Source organism: Oncorhynchus mykiss, chromosome 12 (genome assembly GCF_013265735.2).
Source record: "Oncorhynchus mykiss isolate Arlee chromosome 12, USDA_OmykA_1.1, whole genome shotgun sequence".
Lineage (NCBI taxonomy): Eukaryota > Metazoa > Chordata > Actinopteri > Salmoniformes > Salmonidae > Oncorhynchus > Oncorhynchus mykiss.
This window is the reverse complement of record NC_048576.1, coordinates 9,548,589-9,568,056: the sequence shown is the minus strand read 5'-3', so window position 1 is coordinate 9,568,056 and position 19,468 is coordinate 9,548,589. Positions and strand designations below refer to the sequence as shown.

The 19,468-nt window shown below is 40.5% G+C and overlaps 2 protein-coding genes across 3 annotated transcripts; one reads left to right on the top strand and one right to left on the bottom strand.

Annotated features, from left to right (window-relative positions):
* The first annotated feature begins 4,056 nt into the window (after positions 1–4,056).
* On the top strand, positions 4,057–5,954 carry LOC110536926 (gastrin-releasing peptide). 2 transcript variants are annotated; one of them, XM_021622605.2, is made up of 3 exons: positions 4,057–4,455; positions 5,016–5,290; positions 5,606–5,954. In XM_021622605.2, the coding sequence occupies exons 1-3, from the start codon at positions 4,311–4,313 to the stop codon at positions 5,660–5,662; spliced, it is 477 nt and encodes a 158-aa protein (XP_021478280.2). In that variant the 5' UTR covers positions 4,057–4,310; the 3' UTR covers positions 5,663–5,954. The 2 variants fall into 2 exon arrangements, with proteins under 2 accessions (XP_021478280.2, XP_036792735.1); XM_036936840.1 differs by lacking the exon at positions 4,057–4,455 and having other exon boundaries at positions 4,541–5,290.
* A 6,675-nt stretch (positions 5,955–12,629) lies between these two features.
* On the bottom strand, positions 12,630–17,093 carry rx3 (retinal homeobox gene 3). Its single transcript, XM_021622604.2, has 3 exons — positions 16,429–17,093; positions 15,968–16,197; positions 12,630–14,560 (listed from the first exon to the last, which is right to left on the bottom strand). The coding sequence occupies exons 1-3, from the start codon at positions 16,685–16,687 to the stop codon at positions 14,108–14,110; spliced, it is 942 nt and encodes a 313-aa protein (XP_021478279.1). The 5' UTR covers positions 16,688–17,093; the 3' UTR covers positions 12,630–14,107.
* Positions 17,094–19,468: the final 2,375 nt, after the last annotated feature.

The window sequence follows — 19,468 nt, the reverse complement described above, 5'->3', positions numbered from 1 at the left end:
ACACCACTCTACCCCACTCTACTCCACTCTACCCCACTCTACTCCACTCTACTCCACTCTACTCCACTCCACTCTACTCCACTCTACTCTAGGCCTACCCCACTCTACTCCACTCTACTCTGGGCCTACCCCACTCTACTCCACTCTACCCCACTCTACTCTACTCCACTCTACTCTGGGCCTACCCCACTCTACTCCACTCTACCCCACTCTACTCTACTCCACTCTACTCTAGGCCTACTCCACTCCACTCTACCCCACTCTACTCCACTCTACTCCACTCCACTCTACCCCACTCTACTCTGGGCCTACCCCACTCTACTCTGGGCCTACCCCACTCTACTCTGGGCCTACCCCACTCTACTCCACTGTACCCCACTCTACTCTACTCCACTCTACTCTAGGCCTACTCCACTCCACTCTACCCCACTCTATTCCACTCCACTCCACTCTACCCCACTCTACTCTGGGCCTACCCCACTCTACTCTGGGCCTACCCCACTCTACTCCACTCTACCCCACTCTACTCTACTCCACTCTACTCTAGGCCTACTCCACTCCACTCTACCCCACTCTACTCCACTCTACTCCACTCCACTCTACCCCACTCTACTCTGGGCCTACCCCACTCTACTCTGGGCCTACCCCACTCTACTCCACTACTCTAGGCCTACTCCACTCCACTCTACTCCACTACTCTAGGCCTACTCCACTCCACTCTACTCCACTACTCTAGGCCTACTCCACTCCACTCTACTCCACTACTCTAGGCCTACTCCACTCCTCTCTACTCCACTCTACTCTACTCTACTCTACCCCACTCTACTCTGGGCCTACCCCACTCTACTCTGGGCCTACCCCACTCTACTCCACTACTCTAGGCCTACTCCACTCCACTCTACTCCACTACTCTAGGCCTACTCCACTCCACTCTACTCCACTACTCTAGGCCTACTCTACTCCACTCTACTCCACTACTCTAGGCCTACTCCACTCCTCTCTACCCCACTCTACTCCACTCTACTCCACTCTACTCCACTCCACTATACTCCACTCTACTCTAGGCCTACTCCACTCCACTCTACACCACTCTACTCCACTCTACCCCACTCCACTCTACTCCACTCTACTCTACTCCACTCTACTCTACTCTACTCCACTCTACTCTACTCCTCTCTACTCCACTCTACTCTACTCCACTCTACTCTAGGCCTACTCCACTCCAATCTACACCACTCCACTCCACTCTACTCTACTCTACTCTACTCTACACCACTCTACTCTAGGCCTACTCCACTCCACTCTACTCCACTACTCTAGGCCTACTCCACTCCTCTCTACTCCACTCTACTCTACTTGACTCCACTCTACTCTAGATCTACTCCACTCTACTCCACTCCACTATACTCCACTCTACTCCACTCCACTCTACCCCACTCTACTCTGGGCCTACCCCACTCTACTCTGGGCCTACCCCACTCTACTCCACTACTCTAGGCCTACTCCACTCCACTCTACTCCACTACTCTAGGCCTACTCCACTCCACTCTACTCCACTACTCTAGGCCTACTCCACTCCACTCTACTCCACTACTCTAGGCCTACTCCACTCCTCTCTACCCCACTCTACTCCACTCTACTCCACTCTACTCCACTCCACTATACTCCACTCTACTCTAGGCCTACTCCACTCCACTCTACACCACTCTACTCCACTCTACCCCACTCCACTCTACTCCACTCTACTCTACTCCACTCTACTCTACTCTACTCCACTCTACTCTACTCCTCTCTACTCCACTCTACTCTACTCCACTCTACTCTAGGCCTACTCCACTCCAATCTACACCACTCCACTCCACTCTACTCTACTCTACTCTACTCTACACCACTCTACTCTAGGCCTACTCCACTCCACTCTACTCCACTACTCTAGGCCTACTCCACTCCTCTCTACTCCACTCTACTCTACTTGACTCCACTCTACTCTAGATCTACTCCACTCTACTCCACTCCACTATACTCCACTCTACTCCACTCCACTCTACCCCACTCTACTCTGGGCCTACCCCACTCTACTCTGGGCCTACCCCACTCTACTCCACTACTCTAGGCCTACTCCACTCCACTCTACTCCACTACTCTAGGCCTACTCCACTCCACTCTACTCCACTACTCTAGGCCTACTCCACTCCACTCTACTCCACTACTCTAGGCCTACTCCACTCCTCTCTACTCCACTCTACTCTACTCTACTCTACCCCACTCTACTCTGGGCCTACCCCACTCTACTCTGGGCCTACCCCACTCTACTCCACTACTCTAGGCCTACTCCACTCCACTCTACTCCACTACTCTAGGCCTACTCCACTCCACTCTACTCCACTACTCTAGGCCTACTCCACTCCACTCTACTCCACTACTCTAGGCCTACTCCACTCCTCTCTACCCCACTCTACTCCACTCTACTCCACTCTACTCCACTCCACTATACTCCACTCTACTCTAGGCCTACTCCACTCCACTCTACACCACTCTACTCCACTCTACCCCACTCCACTCTACTCCACTCTACTCTACTCCACTCTACTCTACTCTACTCCACTCTACTCTACTCCTCTCTACTCCACTCTACTCTACTCCACTCTACTCTAGGCCTACTCCACTCCAATCTACACCACTCCACTCCACTCTACTCTACTCTACTCTACTCTACACCACTCTACTCTAGGCCTACTCCACTCCACTCTACTCCACTACTCTAGGCCTACTCCACTCCTCTCTACTCCACTCTACTCTACTTGACTCCACTCTACTCTAGATCTACTCCACTCTACTCCACTCCACTATACTCCACTCTACTCCACTCCACTCTAGGCCTACTCCACTCTACTCCACTCCACTCCACTCTACTCTACTCTACACTTCTCTACTCTACTCTACTCTACTCTACTCTACTTTACTCTACTCTACTCCTCTCCTCTCTACTCCACTCTACTCTACTCCACTCCTCTCTACTCCACTCTACTCCTCTCTACTCCACTCTACTCTACTCTACTCCACTCTTCTCTAGGCCTACTCCACTCTACACCACTCTACTCCGCTCCACTCCACTCCACTCTACTCCACTCTACTCTACTCTACTCTACTCTACTCTACTCTACTCTACTTTAGGCCTACTCTACTCTACTCTACTCTACTCTACTCTACTCTAGGCCTACTCCACTCCACTCTCCTCTCCTCTACTCTACTCCAGTCTAGGCCTACTCTACTCTATCTAATCCACTCCATTTAGTTGTATTCTATTCTAATCTAGCATAGGCATACTGTAACTGGTCACCAGAACACAGGACATGACACTGGCCATCACATAGCCTTGTGAAGAACTGGCATACTGTAACTGATCACCAGAACACAGGGCATGACACTGACCATCAAATAGCCTAGTGGAGAACTGGCATACTGTAACTGGTCACCAGAACACAGCCTAGTGGAGAACTGGCATACTGTAACTGATCACCAGAACACAGCCTAGTGAAGAACTGGCATACTGTAACTGATCACCAGAACACAGCCTAGTGAAGAACTGGCATACTGTAACTGGTCACCAGAACACAGCCTAGTGAAGAACTGGCATACTGTAACTGGTCACCAGAACACAGCCTAGTGAAGAACTGGCATACTGTAACTGGTCACCAGAACACAGGACATGACACTGGCCATCAAACAGCCTAGTGGAGAACTGTAATAAGTAATATGAATGAATAACCTGCTGTAAGGGGAAGCAATTAACTGCCTGTTATTAATAACAGACTGTCGCAAATGGCTCCCTATTTGCTACATAGTGCACTACCCCTTATAGGGAATATATAGGAAATAGGTTGCCACTTGGAATGTCCCAGGCTGTACAGGCTCTGCAAAGAGGAAAAAACAACCCGTCAATGTTAATGAAATGACGCTGACGTGCAAATGCAATCTCTACACACACATTATCCAGGCGTGTTTCGTAATGGCAGGTTATCACAATTTGTCACATTTTTTTTTTTTTTTTTTTTAAGGATCTCTGACGTATAACACTCAGGAAAGGCATTTAACTTTCAGCGTCGCCTACTTCAGAACTATCGCCCTTATGGAGTCACTCCCGTGTAACTTCGCAAAGACAACAAACTTGAACGTCGGTCGCGGTATTATATAAATTAACTGATTATGGAAGACCACCATTAGTTTAGGAATTTTTCAACTGGACGGATATACAGCCAATAAGGATTATAATACCTTATTATAACGCTTGCTCCTCTCTCTGCGATATAATGGGCGACCTGTGCTATGCATGGACCTACAAACCTTTCTTATCGATTGCTATTATATTGGTATCAATTTTATTTATGGCGCATTGTTCAGAGAATACTGGAGCCATTGGAAAAGTGTTCCCACGAGGGAATCACTGGGCAGTAGGTAAGATACCTATTATTGTTGCTATTTATATTACAGAATAATATATTATTATTTATAATAAAATTACAAAGTGTTATTATTGCTATGATCTACTTCGGTTTTTGAGATTATGCTGGATAGATGAAAAGTTTGTTTCGAGATAAAAAAAAAAAAAAAATAATTAACGATGGGAAACCACTGCACAAACCATGTTTAATGGTGTAACAATTTTCTGATTGAATTGTTGAGCTGATGTATATAAAAAAAATCGGACTTAATGTGGACTTCCGAATGTTGCCTTTGTTTTGATTAATCACCTTGGTTACCCAGAAAAATTAGTATTCTATTTGGTGGGCAAGTTACATTTCCTGTGAAAAGTTTAGGTGAAATGTTCCTGGGTGATAAAGCTCAGAGCAAACGAAGACATTGTGACGCAGGACATTGGTTGTTCAAATAACAACCCAGCGTTGAATTGTCTTACTCTCCAAACCAGAATTGGACTCAAAAGAACACTAACTTCAATATTCAATCTTCCTCAATGTCCATCCGTACATTCTTTATGTATAAAAATGTTTTATTAGGTCACTTGATGGGGAAGAAAAGCCTTGACAGTCTCTCTGGATCAGAAGATAGCAGCAACAGGGACAATATACCGTCTTCAGAGGAAGACACGCTGTTGGATAGATATGTGCAGCCGTCCAAGCTGGTGCAAGGCTTCATCAGGACCCTCTGGGGACTGGAGAACAAGAGGCAGAACCAGACCCAGAGACAGGGACAGGAACATGTTCTCTCTCGAATGGGGGTACTCAAGACCACAAAGTGGGAAGAGACAGATAGACACCGATACCTCAAACAGGTTAGTAATGGTGAGAGGTTAGTGTCAATTAGGTGAATGTTGTTCCTCCGGTCTTTCCCTTTATAGTATGTAGCCTATGTATTAATCGCATCCCCTAATATCCAGTAGGCTATTTATCAGAATATACATGTCTGACTTCATTCTTAACTTAATGTTTGAGTTCAGTAGTAACAACATATTTATGAAGTATAATTATTTAAAAACGCATGTTTATGAAGACTGATTATTTAAAACTGGTAATGATATTTTATTGCAGGTTTACGTGGTTCAGGTATGAGTGCTAAATTGTTGTATTTCTGCGTTTCCTCTCCGTAGCTGACAGACCTCATTCGATTGGCTTTCAACATGAAGGAGAACACCATCTTCAACTGAAGACAGGCAGTCAGTCAGCTCTAGTCTGCAGCTGTCCTATGATGAACGGCACTACACGCCTCAGAGACTCAGTCCGAGTCGTTGCATCCAGCGCACCTGTTCACAATATTTTGAAAACAATATAGCCTATATTAGAGTTGACTTCATATGATATATAATAACATAATTATCATAATAATTACATGACGTCATCTACTATTTATTGTATCCTACTCAAAATACTACTCCCCCCCCCATCAACAACACTGTGTAAAGAACATTGAATAAAGCTGAAATTGTTGTGATAACTGCATTGCATTGTGGATATCTGGGTGTTCCTTTACATAACCATACAGAGGTATCCAAAACAAATATAAAAAAAATATTTGATAAAATATTGAATTTGGCCTTTATTACTATAACCCATAGAAACACATTGAATGACACATTCATAAATGGCAAATAAGACAGTCCAAAAGTAAATAATGAGGAATAAGGTTTTGAAGTGTCTATACCTCCTTACTTCCATAAAACAGTTTTCATGTACTGGTTACCTTCAGATGAGTCCACATAGGTTCAGTCAAACCGTTCGGACGCTACAGACGTTTTCATGAGAAGACTGATTTTCGGGATGTCTCGCAGATGTCTGTCACCTTTCACCGCAGATGTGAACGTGTTACAAACAACAGATATCGCTAGCTTAAACTGGCGGTATTTTGATGGGGATTTTGATTATGTTACTTCGATAATCGACTCTAGGAGGTATATATACTATAGTACTGTATGTACTTCATTTTCAACTGACAACGGGTGAAGAAGTGCAGAGGCAACATATTCACCACAAGATGGCAGACAAGCGTCTCGTCAGAGCCTGTTCACAGTTACGACTGCGTTCCCCATTCCACTTTCTAATAAAGACATTTTTAATTATATAATCTTTTTTGATTTTTACAAAATGTTTATCTATCTATCCCATATTTAAATCTGACAACTGATATGCATCCTTACATTTCTCTAAACTACCTAAGATACTCAAAGTTTAAAATATAAGCTTCAGTATCAAGGAAAGCAGTTCTTAAAGCTATTCAATTTCTGTTAGAAGTTTTCAGGCAACAATTTGGCAATCACTACGATTAGGCTACATTTTGACAAAGGACAAAATACTGGCTTGTATCTTTCAGTGACCCAGCAATACATAAATCTAATGACAAGCTGATCTTTGTGAGGCATAATGTGCAGACAGACAGTCATTGCGTTCCAAATGGCACCCTACTCCCTATATAGTGCACTACTTTAGACCAGAGCCCTATCGGAAAGTAGTGCACCATATAGAAAATAGGATGCTATTTGGGACGTAAAACAGTGTGTAAGGAAGGACTCATGCCTCTCTACTCAGCTGTCCCCTGACAACAATGGCCTCAATTATCTGCTCCAGACTTTCTCACAATGAGAAATCATAATTGGAACAATTTAATTTGGTTAAGGCGCATCCTGTTGGCATGAACCAGGCTTGTTCTCCACTCTGTTTTCTCCCCTCATTTGTCACAGATAATAGTAGATGATATTAGTGAATAATAGTAGATAGTAGATAATAGTAGATACAGTGCCTTGCAAAAGTATTCATCCCCTTTGGCGTTTTTCCTAATTTGGTTGCAATACAACCTGTAATTTAAATAGATTTTTATTTGGATTTCATGTAATGGACATACACAAAATAGTCCAAATTGGTGAAGTGAAATGGAAAAAAGAACTTGTTTCAAAATATTAAAAAAATATTTAAAACAACTGAAAAGTGGTGTGTGCATATGTATTCACCCCCTTTGCTATGAAGCCCCTAAATAAAATCTGGTGCGACCAATTACCTTCAGAAGTCACATAAATAGATAAATAAAGTCCACCTGTGTGCGATCTTAGTGTCACATGATCTGTCACTTGATCTGAGTATATATATATATATATATATATATATATATATATATATATATATATATATATATATATATATATATATATATATATACCTGTTCTGAAGGGCCCCAGAGTCTGCAACACCACTAAGCAAGGGGCACCACCAAGCAAGTGGCACCATGAAGACAGAGGAGCTCTCCTAACTCACGGACCAGGCAAGGAAGGCATTAATCATAGAGGCAACAAAGACACCAAAGATAACATTGAAGGAGCTGCAAAGCTCCACAGCGAAGATTGGAGTATCTGTCCATAGGACCACTTTAATCCTTACACTCCACAGAGCTGGGCTTTACGGAAGAGTGGCCAGAAAAAAGCCATTGCGTATAGAAAAAAATAAGCAACCACATTTGGTGTTTGCCAAAAGGACTGTGGGAGACTCCCCAAACATATGGAAGAAGGTACTCTGGTCAGATGAGACTAAAATTGAGTTTTCTGGACATCAAGGAAAATACATCTGGCACAAACCCAACACCACCCATCACCCCGAGAACCTCATCCCAGTGAACCCCAGTGAACCATGGTGGTGGCAGCATCATGCTGTGGGGATGTTTTTCAACGGCAGGGACTGGTAAACTGGTCAGAGATGAAGGAATAATGGATGATGCTAAATACAGTGAAATTCTTGAGGGAAACCTGTTTCAGTCTTCCAGAGATTTGAAACTAGGACGGAGGTTCACCTTCCAGCAGGACAATGACCCTAAGCATACTACTAAAGCAACACTCGAGTGGTTTAAAGGGAGACATTTAAATGTCTTGGAATGGCCTAGTCAAAGCCCAGACCTCAATCCAATTGAGAATCTGTGGTATGATTTAAAGATTGCTGTACACCAGCGGAACCCATCCAACTTGAAATGGCTGGAGCAGTTTTGCCTTGAAGAATGGGCAAAAATCCCAGTGGCTAGATGTGCCAAGCTTATACATACCCCACATATTTTGCATCTTCAAAGTGGTAGGCATGTTGTGTAAATAAAATGATACAAACTCCCCAAAAATCTATTTTAATTGCAGGTTGTAAGGCAACAAAATAGGAAAAATGCCAAGGGGGTGAATACTTTTGCAAGCCACTGTAGTAGATCATAGTCGATAGTAGTAGATAGTAGATCATAGTAGATCATAGTAGATAATAGAAGACAGTAGATCATAGTAGAAAACAGTAGATAGTATATAATTGTCACACCCTGACCTTAGAGAGCATTTTGGTTTGGTCAGGGTGTGATTTGGGTGGGCATTCTATGTTCCTTTTTCTATGTTTTGTATTTCTTTGTTTTGGCCGGATATGGTTCTCAATCAGGGACAGCTGACTATCTATATCTCTGATTGGGAACCATACTTAGGTAGCGTTTTCTCTCCTATGTTTTGTGGGTAGTTATTGTTTAGTGTTTAGTGTTTTCTGCACCTGACAGGACTGTTTCGGTTTCGTTATTCACTTTGTTATTTTTGTTTCAGTGATCAGTTAAATAAAGTCATGAACACTTACCACGCTGCGCATTGGTCCGATTCCTCCTCATCAGACGACGACACCTTTACAGAACTACCCACCACCAACGGACCAAGCAGCGTGGTATGGAGGAGCAGAGGGTTCAGGACTCCTGGACATGGGAAGGAGATGTTGGACGGAAAGGGACCCTGGAGACAGGCTGGGGAATATCGCCGCCAGAAAAAGGAACTGGAGGTAGCTAAAGCTGAGAGGCGGCGATATGAGGCAAGTGAGTGAAGCAGGTACGAGAGGCAGCTGGATTGACGGAGTCAGGCTATAGTGTTTTCTGCACCTGACAGGACTGTTTCGGTTTCGTTATTCACTTTGTTCTTTTTGTTTCAGTGTTCAGATAAATAAAAGTCATGAACACTTACCACGCTGCGCTTTGGTCCGATTCCTCCTCATCAGACGATGACACCCGTTACAATAATAGGAGATAATAGTAGATAGTAGATAATAGCAGATATCACTGTATAGTAGTTGTTTTATTTCTTTACTTACCTACACACACACACACACACACACACACACACACACACACACACACACACACACACACACACATGCCTTTTTCCCCACACCATTGGTTAGAGCCTGTAAGTAAGCATTTCACTGTAAGGTTGTATTCGGTGCACATGACAAATAAACTTGGATTTGATTTGATTTGATAACAGTAGATACTAGTAAATATTAGATTATAGTAGATAGTATTAGATAGTAGATAAAAGTAGATTATAGATAGTAGTAGATCATAATAGATGGTAGATAGTAGTAGATAGTAGATAGTAGTAGATAATAGTAGATAACAGTAGATAATAGATAGTAGTAGATAATAGTAGGTAATATTAGATAGTAGATAGTAGTAGATAATAGTAGATAGTAGTAGATAATAGTAGATAGTAGATAGTAGTAGATAGTAGTAGATAATAGTAGATAGTAGATAGTAGTAGATAATAGTAGATAGTAGTAGATAATAGTAGATAGTAGATAGTAGTAGATAGTAGTAGATAATAGTAGATAGTAGATAGTAGTAGATAATAGTAGATAGTAGATAGTAGTAGATAATAGTATATAGTAGATAGTAGTAGATAATAGTAGATAGTAGATAGTTGTATATAATAGTAGATAGTAGATAGTAGTAGATCATAGTAGATAGTAGATAGTAGTAGATAATAGTATATAGTAGATAGTAGTAGATAATAGTAGATAGTAGATAGTTGTATATAATAGTAGATAGTAGACAGTAGTAGATAATAGATAGTAGTATATAATAGTAGATAGCAGATAGTAGTATATAATAGTAGATAATAGATAATAGTAGATAATAGATAGTAGTAGACAATAGATAATAGTAGATAGTAGATAGTAGATAGTAGTAGATAATAGTAGATAGTAGATAGTAGTAGATAATAGATAGTAGTAGATAATAGTAGATAGTAGTAGATAATAGTAGATCGTAGGTAGTAGTAGATAATAGATAGTAGTAGATAATAGTAGATAGTAGATAGTAGTAGATAATAGTAGATAGTAATAGATAATAGTAGATATCAGTATATAGTAGGTATTAGTAGATATCAGTAGATAATAGTAAATAGTAGATACAAGTAGATAGTAGATCATAGTAGATAATAATAAATAGTAGATTGTAGATAATAGTGGATAGTAGTAGATAATAGTAGATTATTGTAGATAATAGTAGATACTTGAAGATAATAGCAGATAGTAGACAATAGTCGATAGTGGATAATAGAAGTACAAATCACCACTCTAGAAGTAGTAAGAGTCTGGAAGCGATAATGTTTACTGTCCTAAATGTGGAGGAAATTACTAATTAAAGGACTGCTGCATTCTTTTAGTAGGGAAATCGAATTTCTAGTTACACTTTGTAACTCAATAAAACATTTTATTGCATTACAAAGTGGAATTAAAATTGATGTAATTGTCATTAAAAAACTAAAATCTACACAAAATACTCTGTTATGCCAAAGTGGAAGAAATATTCTAACAAAAAGTTAATAAAAAATACAAATATTCAACCCCCTGAGTCAATACATGCTAGAATCACCTTTGGCAGCGAATCCAGCAATGAGTCTTTTGGGGGTATTCGCTAAGAGCTTTGTACACCTGGATTGTACAATAGTTGCCCATCATTCTTTTTTCAATTCTTCAAGCTCTGTCCAGTTTGTTGTTGATCATTGCTAGACAGACATTTTCAAGTCTTGCCATAGATTTTCAAGCCAATTTAAGTCAAAACTGTAACTAGGCCACATGGGAACATTCACTGTTGTCTTGCTGAGCAACTCCAGTGTAGATTTGTCCTTGTGTTTTAGGTTATTGTCCTGCTGAAAGGTGACTTCGTCTTCCAGTGTCTGTTGGAAAGCAGACTGAACCAGGTTTCCCTCCAGGATTTTGCCTATGCTTAGCTCTATTCCGTTTGTTTTCATTTAAAAAACCTCCCTGGTCCTCATCGATGACAAGCATACCAATAACATGATGCAGCCACCACCATGCTTGAAAATATGGAGAGTGGTACTCAGTAATGTGTTGTATTTATCACAGATCAGGTTTTCTCCCGTGAGTGTACTACCTGAGGTTGCCACTGGAGAGCACCCTTGGGTTACATCTGGTATCCAGGTGACCCTCATTGGTCTATTGGGATCACCTGATGGATGACTATTTAGGTTCCTCTGTGGACTGGGTCAGTTGCTCAGGTCTCATGTTTTGTTCAGTGTTCTTGCTATGAAGATCTTCCGTAAATATTCTGGATTTACCCGTACCTCTGCCTGCTGTGTTTCTCTGCTCATGGGTCCCAGTTCGTACTAACACTAATCTCACAGTATTGGATTTGCCCCAAACATAACATTTTGTATTCAAGACAAAAAGTTAATTTCTTTGCCACATTTTTTTGCAGTATTACTTTAGTGCCTTGTTGCAAACAGAATGCATGTTTTGGAATGTTTTTTATTATGTACAGGCTTCCTTCTTTTCACTCTGTCATTTAGGTTAGTATTGTCGAGTAACTACAATGTTGTTTATCCATCCTCAGTTATCTCCTATCACAGGCATTAAACTCTATAACTGCTTTAAAATTGCAATTGGCATCATAGTGAAAAGCCTGAGTGGTTCCTTCCTCTCAGGAAACTGAGTTAGGAAGGACTCCTGTATCTTTGTAGTGACAGGGTGCATTGATCCATAGACTAATTAATAACTTCACCATGCTCAAAAGGATATTCAGTGTTTTTGTCTCTCTTTTTTTTTTTACCCATCTACCAATCAGTGTACTTCTTTGCCAGGCATTGGAAAACTTCCCTGGTCTTTGTGGTCGAATATGTGCTTGAAATTCAGTGCTCGACTAAGGGGCTTTACAGATAATTGTATGTGTGGTGTGCAGAGATGGGGTACTCGTAAAAAAATAATGTTAACCACTATTATTGCATAGAAAGTGAGTCCATGCAACGTATTTAGACTTGCCAGAACAGTGGTTGAATACTTATTGACTCAAGACATTTCAGCTTTTTATTTTTAATTTAAAAAATCTACTTTGACATCATGGGATATTGTGACATCATGGGATATTGTGACATCATGGGATATTGTGACATCATGGGATATTGTGTGAAGATTAGTGACACAAATTTTCAGGATGTAACACAACAAAATGTGGAAAAAGTCAAGGGGGTTGAATACTTTCTGAAGGCACTGTAAGTAGAATTTTCACTTGGTCGTGCGTTGATGTCGATGGGAAATTAAAAGTATAAATTTGACTCAAGTGGAAGTTGAGTCTTAAGAGCTGACTTGGTGAGTTTCAATTGTATTGGCTGCCGCTAAAGATTCACATTACTTTATTGACCAATTGCACACAAGGTCCAAATGAAATGTAACTTCTTCTTTTAACGCAACCCTTCCGAAAGACACACATACACAGGTGTTTTTAGAGAGGTCAAGGGGGCTGCCACTCTGGACACCTGTTGTTGTGGGGGGTTAAGTGCCTTGCTCAAGTGTACAACAGCAGGCGATGGCATCTAGGATTTGATATCCATAGATTATTTGATTGCCAGCTCACTTCCCACCCGTCATAAGACTAATGTCCACTGGAGGGAACCAGACACCACATTCACGTGTCCTGCTCTGTGATTTGTGATTTCAATTTGCAGTATAGAACCACCTGTTTTCTAAAAAGTGAAAGTATTGAGTAAAAACAAACCTCTTGGAAAAGACAGGAGTTATATTGTATATTATCTTTGTGATATATGGATAATATACCACGGCCCTTAGCAGTGGTATATTGGCCATATACCACACCTACCCGGGTCTTATTGCTTAAATATGGCTTTTTAGGCTTGACAATTAATGAAAGAAGGATGAGTTTGCACATTGTCAGCCTGGAGGGTTGATGTAAATATACAGGTTTATTTCCATAATATCATTCACGTACAGAGTGAAACTAATTACAGCAAATTGACATTTGTTTGTTTGTAAAGTCAGCAGCACAAAATGGAAAAATACTGAAAGAAAGGTACCTAAATAAGGGTTGGTAAACAACAATACATACATTGACCCTGGGATGGGATTGTCTTAGCAGAATAACAGAAGAGAATTGTTCAAATAGGGATGGAAATTATGACAAGGAAAGCAGGTTGCGAGCAACATAGACAAACATTTCACATTTCTACTTTCTCATCAATGGCATCCTTCATTTTTCATTAAAAGCAGACTGGATGGATCTTGGTGAATCCAAGCATAACACTGACAGTTAAAGTTCATTATAAAATGTGAACATCTGAAATTAGACATGGTTGTTCCTCCTCCAATACTGAGAATTCACAAAAAAAAACACTGACTGGGACGATGATGTAAACCACTGAAGAAGAAACAATAGTTTTCATCATCTCGTGGAGTCCTCTAGTCCTCTAGCACAGTGGACTTCCATGTCCACAGACTAGAGCAGCAGCACTGCATGAAGTAGTAGTCTTTAAAGTGTTGGCCCCAGTCAGAGGGACGCAGACAGCATCCATCCATCCTCACCATGTCTTCCCAATAGACTGAATATGCTCCTTAGCCTTCATTCTCAGAGACGCAATACTAGAATTACGAGGATCCGTCTCTTCCATGACTAACTTGTCCATGTACCCAGCCACGGCGCACTGGTATGGGGGTGGAGGAAGAGGGCGCGTAGAACCAATGTGAGGCAGGTTATGGTGTCCGAAACTGGGGGAGTTGAGGAAGGCTGGAGGGGAGTAGCTGGAGGCTCCTGGGAGGCCCTGAGAGGAGCTGGTAATGAAGCCGGGTAGGGACTGCAGTGGGGTGGAGGTGATGGCAGTGCTGAGCCATGGCTCCAGCTGCAGTCCGGAGCCCAAAGACTGGGAAGGGGAGCGGCTGAAGGACAGGAGAGAGGAGGTGTCCTGAAGCTTAATGGAACTCACCTCCAGCTTCTCCTGGCGACGCCACTTGGCCCGACGGTTCTGGAACCACACCTGAGATGGAAGCATCACAACATTCTGATTAGACATTTTAGAATCATAACAACATTCTGATTAGACATTCTGGATCATTACTAAATTCAAAATTAGATCTTCTAGAACTCACACATTATGATCAGTTATTCTGGAACCACACAACATTCTGATTAGACATTCTGGAACCACACAACATTCTGATCAGTCATTCTGGAACCACACAACATTCTGATCAGTCATTCTGGAACATTCTGAAGTTCAATATTATGGATGATTTCATGCTAAAACAGGATTTCAGGGCCATTTTGAACAAATCATGACAATATTGAAATAGCCTACATTTAACCCTATCAATGATAACACAGCTGCAGGAAAGATGAAAGAAAATCAGTCAATCAGGGAGCTTATCTACTGAGATTGACCCTTTGTCAAAACTTGTCATCTTCCAAAAAATGTTCCTGTGTCAAATCAAATAAACTCAATTGCCTAATTCTCCAAACATGAAGTAAAACTTTGTTCGGCTATTTGAGAAAGAGTTTATTTGCATTTAATATCTACAATGGGAAAACATATTGAATATTAATGTTGAGTGTCCTCCTTGGTGTAATAAATGAATTATTGTCATGTCATTAATACATATTGGACATTTTATCGAGAGAAAAAATCGCGTTCATAATCAAAATAATGTTGAACATTTTTTAAATTGAATTTCTTGATATGACTAACTGAAAATATTAACAAATATATACCTAATATATATATATATATATTGATGGCTACATGTTTTAAATAAATTGAGAATTAGCGATGATAGTGAAATGCTTAAGAGAACATCTATATGGCGTAATTTTGCCTATTTTAAAAAGTATATAGGACCTAAACTAAATGAGACGTTTTAAGATAAATTAACACATTTTTACATAATTTAACGAGTTATATTAGACCAATTGAATACATTTTAAATTGATAACATTCTATGTGATGCTAGTTTCAAATACAAACGTTTAAAATAGCAATTAACGGTCTATCATCATCAAATATCCAGCGGTTAATATCCAAGTAGCCTATACTTACTAATATGTGACAGTTGACTAAGTACATTACCTAAAAGTTAATAAACTGAAGTGGGACTTTGAATTGAGGAATTATGCCTAATACTGACATTATTGTTGTACAGGCCTAATTGTAAAAAGCTGACTATTCAAGTCTAGGCAATTAATGCTTCTTTCATGAGCCACGCATTCAAAAAAATATTATTTGAGAATCATAAATTAATGTCCCACAAATAAGAGAAAGGTTTTGTGGAATATTGGAAATTCAGTTGAGCCCCGTAATAAAATCTAACTTTCTGTTTTCTTTTAAAGACAGAATCGAACATCATTACCAATGTAAGGAGTCTGTCAAGTTGGCTCATATCTATATTACCTGCACTCGAACCTCCGGAAGATTCACTTTCATCGCGAGCTCCTCTCTGCTGTAGACGTCAGGATAGTGCGACTTCTCGAACGCTCTCTCCAGCTCATGCAGCTGAAAGGTTGTGAACGTAGTCCTGTTGCGCCGGTGCTTTTTCTTTGGGTTATCATCATCGGACAGTTTATCCTCCCCGTCAGGTAAATCAGGACTAACAGAGGCCCCCGAACTGCTGCAGCAGACACCTAAAAAACACATTATAGGCTAGATCAATATATAAACTTCTAAAAGTGTATTTGCCTTTATATGTGACTTTTTTCTCTTTGATTCAAAAGTCTACTGGCACATATTTATAAACATGGAATAAATAGCCTATTGGTGTGAAAAATAACATTTTGAATCAATCAAGATTGAACCATTTTGAATCACCTTTTTAACAAGGCCTCTGGCTTAATACACATTGCAGTGTCACTTACTGTCAAAACGTTCCGTGTTGTGTTCTTTCTTCAGGGATGACATAATTCCGTTCCCTCTCCGCTCGGCGAGTTTCCCCGATGATCCATTGTATGAGACAGATTGATTATATATGTTTTCGTCTTTAAATCCCAATATTGCTTCAATACTGTGAACCCTCGCTGCTGCGGTGTTATGGTTATTGCCGGGGTTCCGGACGAAACACGCAGAAGGTGACAGGCGCTCTTCCATGACTTCAGGAGTTGAACCAAGTAGCCACATTTGATGAACAAATAATAATCTCAAACTAAATTGAAATGACACTGATTAACAAATGTAGCCTAAACTCAAGAGACATGTACTTTTAAAACAAAGTTTTAAGTGTTCAGAATGAATAGCAAAATGTTTTTATAGAATGAAACACTAAATGTTAAATAGATTGAAACAACAATTCCGGTTGTTTTGTTGAAATAAAAATCTAAAATCGAATTGAAAAAAAATCTGCGTTAGTAAGCATCCGTCGCATCTGAGTAGTAGAGGCACCTGTTTGTCTACTAGCTGACACTCCAGTAGTGGTCTTGTCTCATAGAGGAGGCTGTATCTTCTGGGGTTTATAAAGTACTCCTTATGGTAAGACCCCCTTCACTCCGCCCATGTGACAGCCCCCACCTCCCCACCAAGACACGTAAAAGGGGGGTTGTCATGTTCGATTTTCCCCAGCCATGGGTTTAGGGGTAACTACATTGTCCCCATTGAACCAATGCACCAATGCTGAGCTAGGCCACTAACCCCTCCCTAAGACAAGTCTTCTGCCCTGCCTGCCTGTCAGTCAGTCAGTGTTGGTTTATAAACCGCCTTACATAAATCTTAAAACCATATCTCCAGATGTCATGGTTTGTGTCCCAAATACCACCCTTTTCCTTATTCCCTTATATGGTGCACTACTTTTGGCCATTGGCCCAAAGAGCTCTGGTCAAAAGTAAAGACCTATGTAGGCTGGGGATAGGGTGTCATTTGGAATTTACAGGCCATGCTCACGATGGCCTGTAAAAGGAGCAGGTTGGGTAAGAGATTATGGCTTAAGGTAGTCAGAGAACAAAATCATAATTACAAGATGTTCAGTCACGACGTAGGATTTACAAGATGTCAGATTAATGTTGGACTGGTGTCTTAATCAAAGGGTGAATAGATTATTATCAAAACAAGTGACCAAATCACACATTTAGGAGATAATGATATTATTGCAAAAGAAGACAAGTCATGTGCTCTTTTGTTTAATGAACAGGCCTAGGACCTACATATAAAATAGTTTAAATAGTGAAATAGTTATCGATAGGCCTATCGGCGTATTACACGTTTTCTCAGAGAGGAAGTCTACACGGCCACCTCCCAATACTTTAATGTTCAATAAAATAAACGTCGTCCTTTTTTAAAAACTTGAAAATAGGCCTAGTTGTTTTATGTCATTTTTTTATTTAGTTAAATACATAAATACATAAGAAATAAATACGTGTTTGCTCAATTGTCCAGTTATTTTATTGAATTAATGCTCTTTTTTTTATTCTATTAAATTAGTTGATTAACCTGGCAACCAAAACACACAATAATATAATATGTGATTAGCAACAGCTATACGTGTTATCCAGGTTAGGCTACAGCCAGTTATCTTGATAATTGGACATATTTCAAGTTGGGTTGAATGTGTTGAATGAGTTGAGTGGCCTGTGTAAGCCGGTTGTAGCCTATTATCTGTGAACAAGAAAGCCACGACAGTTTCTGCTCCATTAACTAACCACTTGAGAGGTCATAGTTCACACCGTAGTTACATCGTTACATCTTTAGGCCTATACAGTATATAACCTTATTATGTGAGAGGTTAACCATACAGACCTTCGTTTAGCCCAGTGGCCCAGTGGGCCTGCCATTGAGGTGCAAATAAAATGTCTTAACTTCCTCAATATTGTGGGGGATATGTGTAATTAACACTAAACAAAGATTGACAGCAGTTTGGTAATCCCTGGCCCACATGCTGATTAAGGGGATTTGTTTTTTTCTTTCTCTAAAGAGGTAAAACCCTTAAAACTATTTAGCTTTTCCTAATTGCAGAAGGTAACATTATCCTCTGTTTGCTAAAGAGTCCGGTAGGCACTGCACAAGGAGAGATCCATCTAGTGTGCTGGGAACTTGCAGTCACGATATACTTTAGCTTGTCATTTACAACACAGGCTTGTAACTTAAATATATGTTTTAGTTACAATTAGGGGATGCATATTGGATATAAAAGGGTTATTGGACTCTTGAGTCATTACCATATTTGTAGTTCACAATATTAATTACAATATCCAGGGCTGGGGGGGGGGGGGGGGGGGGGGGCAACATGGTTCAAGTCCATTTAGTTAATTAATGTCAAGCATTTAAATTTAATTTAAAAAATCCTCAATGAGTCTATTGATCCTTGGCCTTGACAACCGTATGAGCAATTTGATAGCTGGATATTATACAGCACAGTTTTTATTTGCTGTTATTGTACCTTTGACATTGTTGCGCCTTTGGCTTTGACATTGTTGTGCCTTTGGCTTTGACATTGCTCTGTCTGTTGAAAAGCAGTCATCTAGCTGGCTCACACTAGTATGTGATGATCTATTCTCACACCTTTGAGGAGGTTCCAACTACTCTAATGAGGAATATGTGATGTGTGGGTTTCTAAAATAAAATACTGGCTATATGATTTCATCAAGATACAGTATGTCTTCCTTTCCCCCTATATAACTCTAACCTTCTGTGGAAACTTGAACAAAACTTGTCTTGTCTAGTTTTCTAGCTAACTGAGTCCAATCCAAATCCTTTGAGAGTCTGACATAAGCAGTTAACCTGATGAGGTGGGACAACCTCCTCGGCAACCTTCATCCTATTAACTGCTAATGTTTTACCAGAACATTCCCAACCCGAGGCATTCTGAATCCGAGGCATTCTGAATCCGAGGCATTCTTAATCCGAGGCATTCTTAATCCGAGGCATTCTGAATCCGAGGCATTCTGAATCCGAGGCATTCTGAATCCAAGG

Bases quoted from the DNA above. Each gene is read 5' to 3' on its own strand.
- LOC110536926 (XM_021622605.2), top strand. From the start codon at position 4,311: ATGGGCGACCTGTGCTATGCATGGACCTACAAACCTTTCTTATCGATT. The intron at 4,456-5,015 runs GTAAGATACCTA...ATGTTTTATTAG, and splicing joins AGGGAATCACTGGGCAGTAG to GTCACTTGATGGGGAAGAAA. The intron at 5,291-5,605 runs GTTAGTAATGGT...TCCTCTCCGTAG, and splicing joins GACACCGATACCTCAAACAG to CTGACAGACCTCATTCGATT.
- rx3 (XM_021622604.2), bottom strand. From the start codon at position 16,687: ATGTGGCTACTTGGTTCAACTCCTGAAGTCATGGAAGAGCGCCTGTCA. The intron at 16,198-16,428 runs GTAAGTGACACT...TGTGTTTTTTAG, and splicing joins CAACACGGAACGTTTTGACA to GTGTCTGCTGCAGCAGTTCG. The intron at 14,561-15,967 runs GTAATATAGATA...CTTCCATCTCAG, and splicing joins TTCCGGAGGTTCGAGTGCAG to GTGTGGTTCCAGAACCGTCG.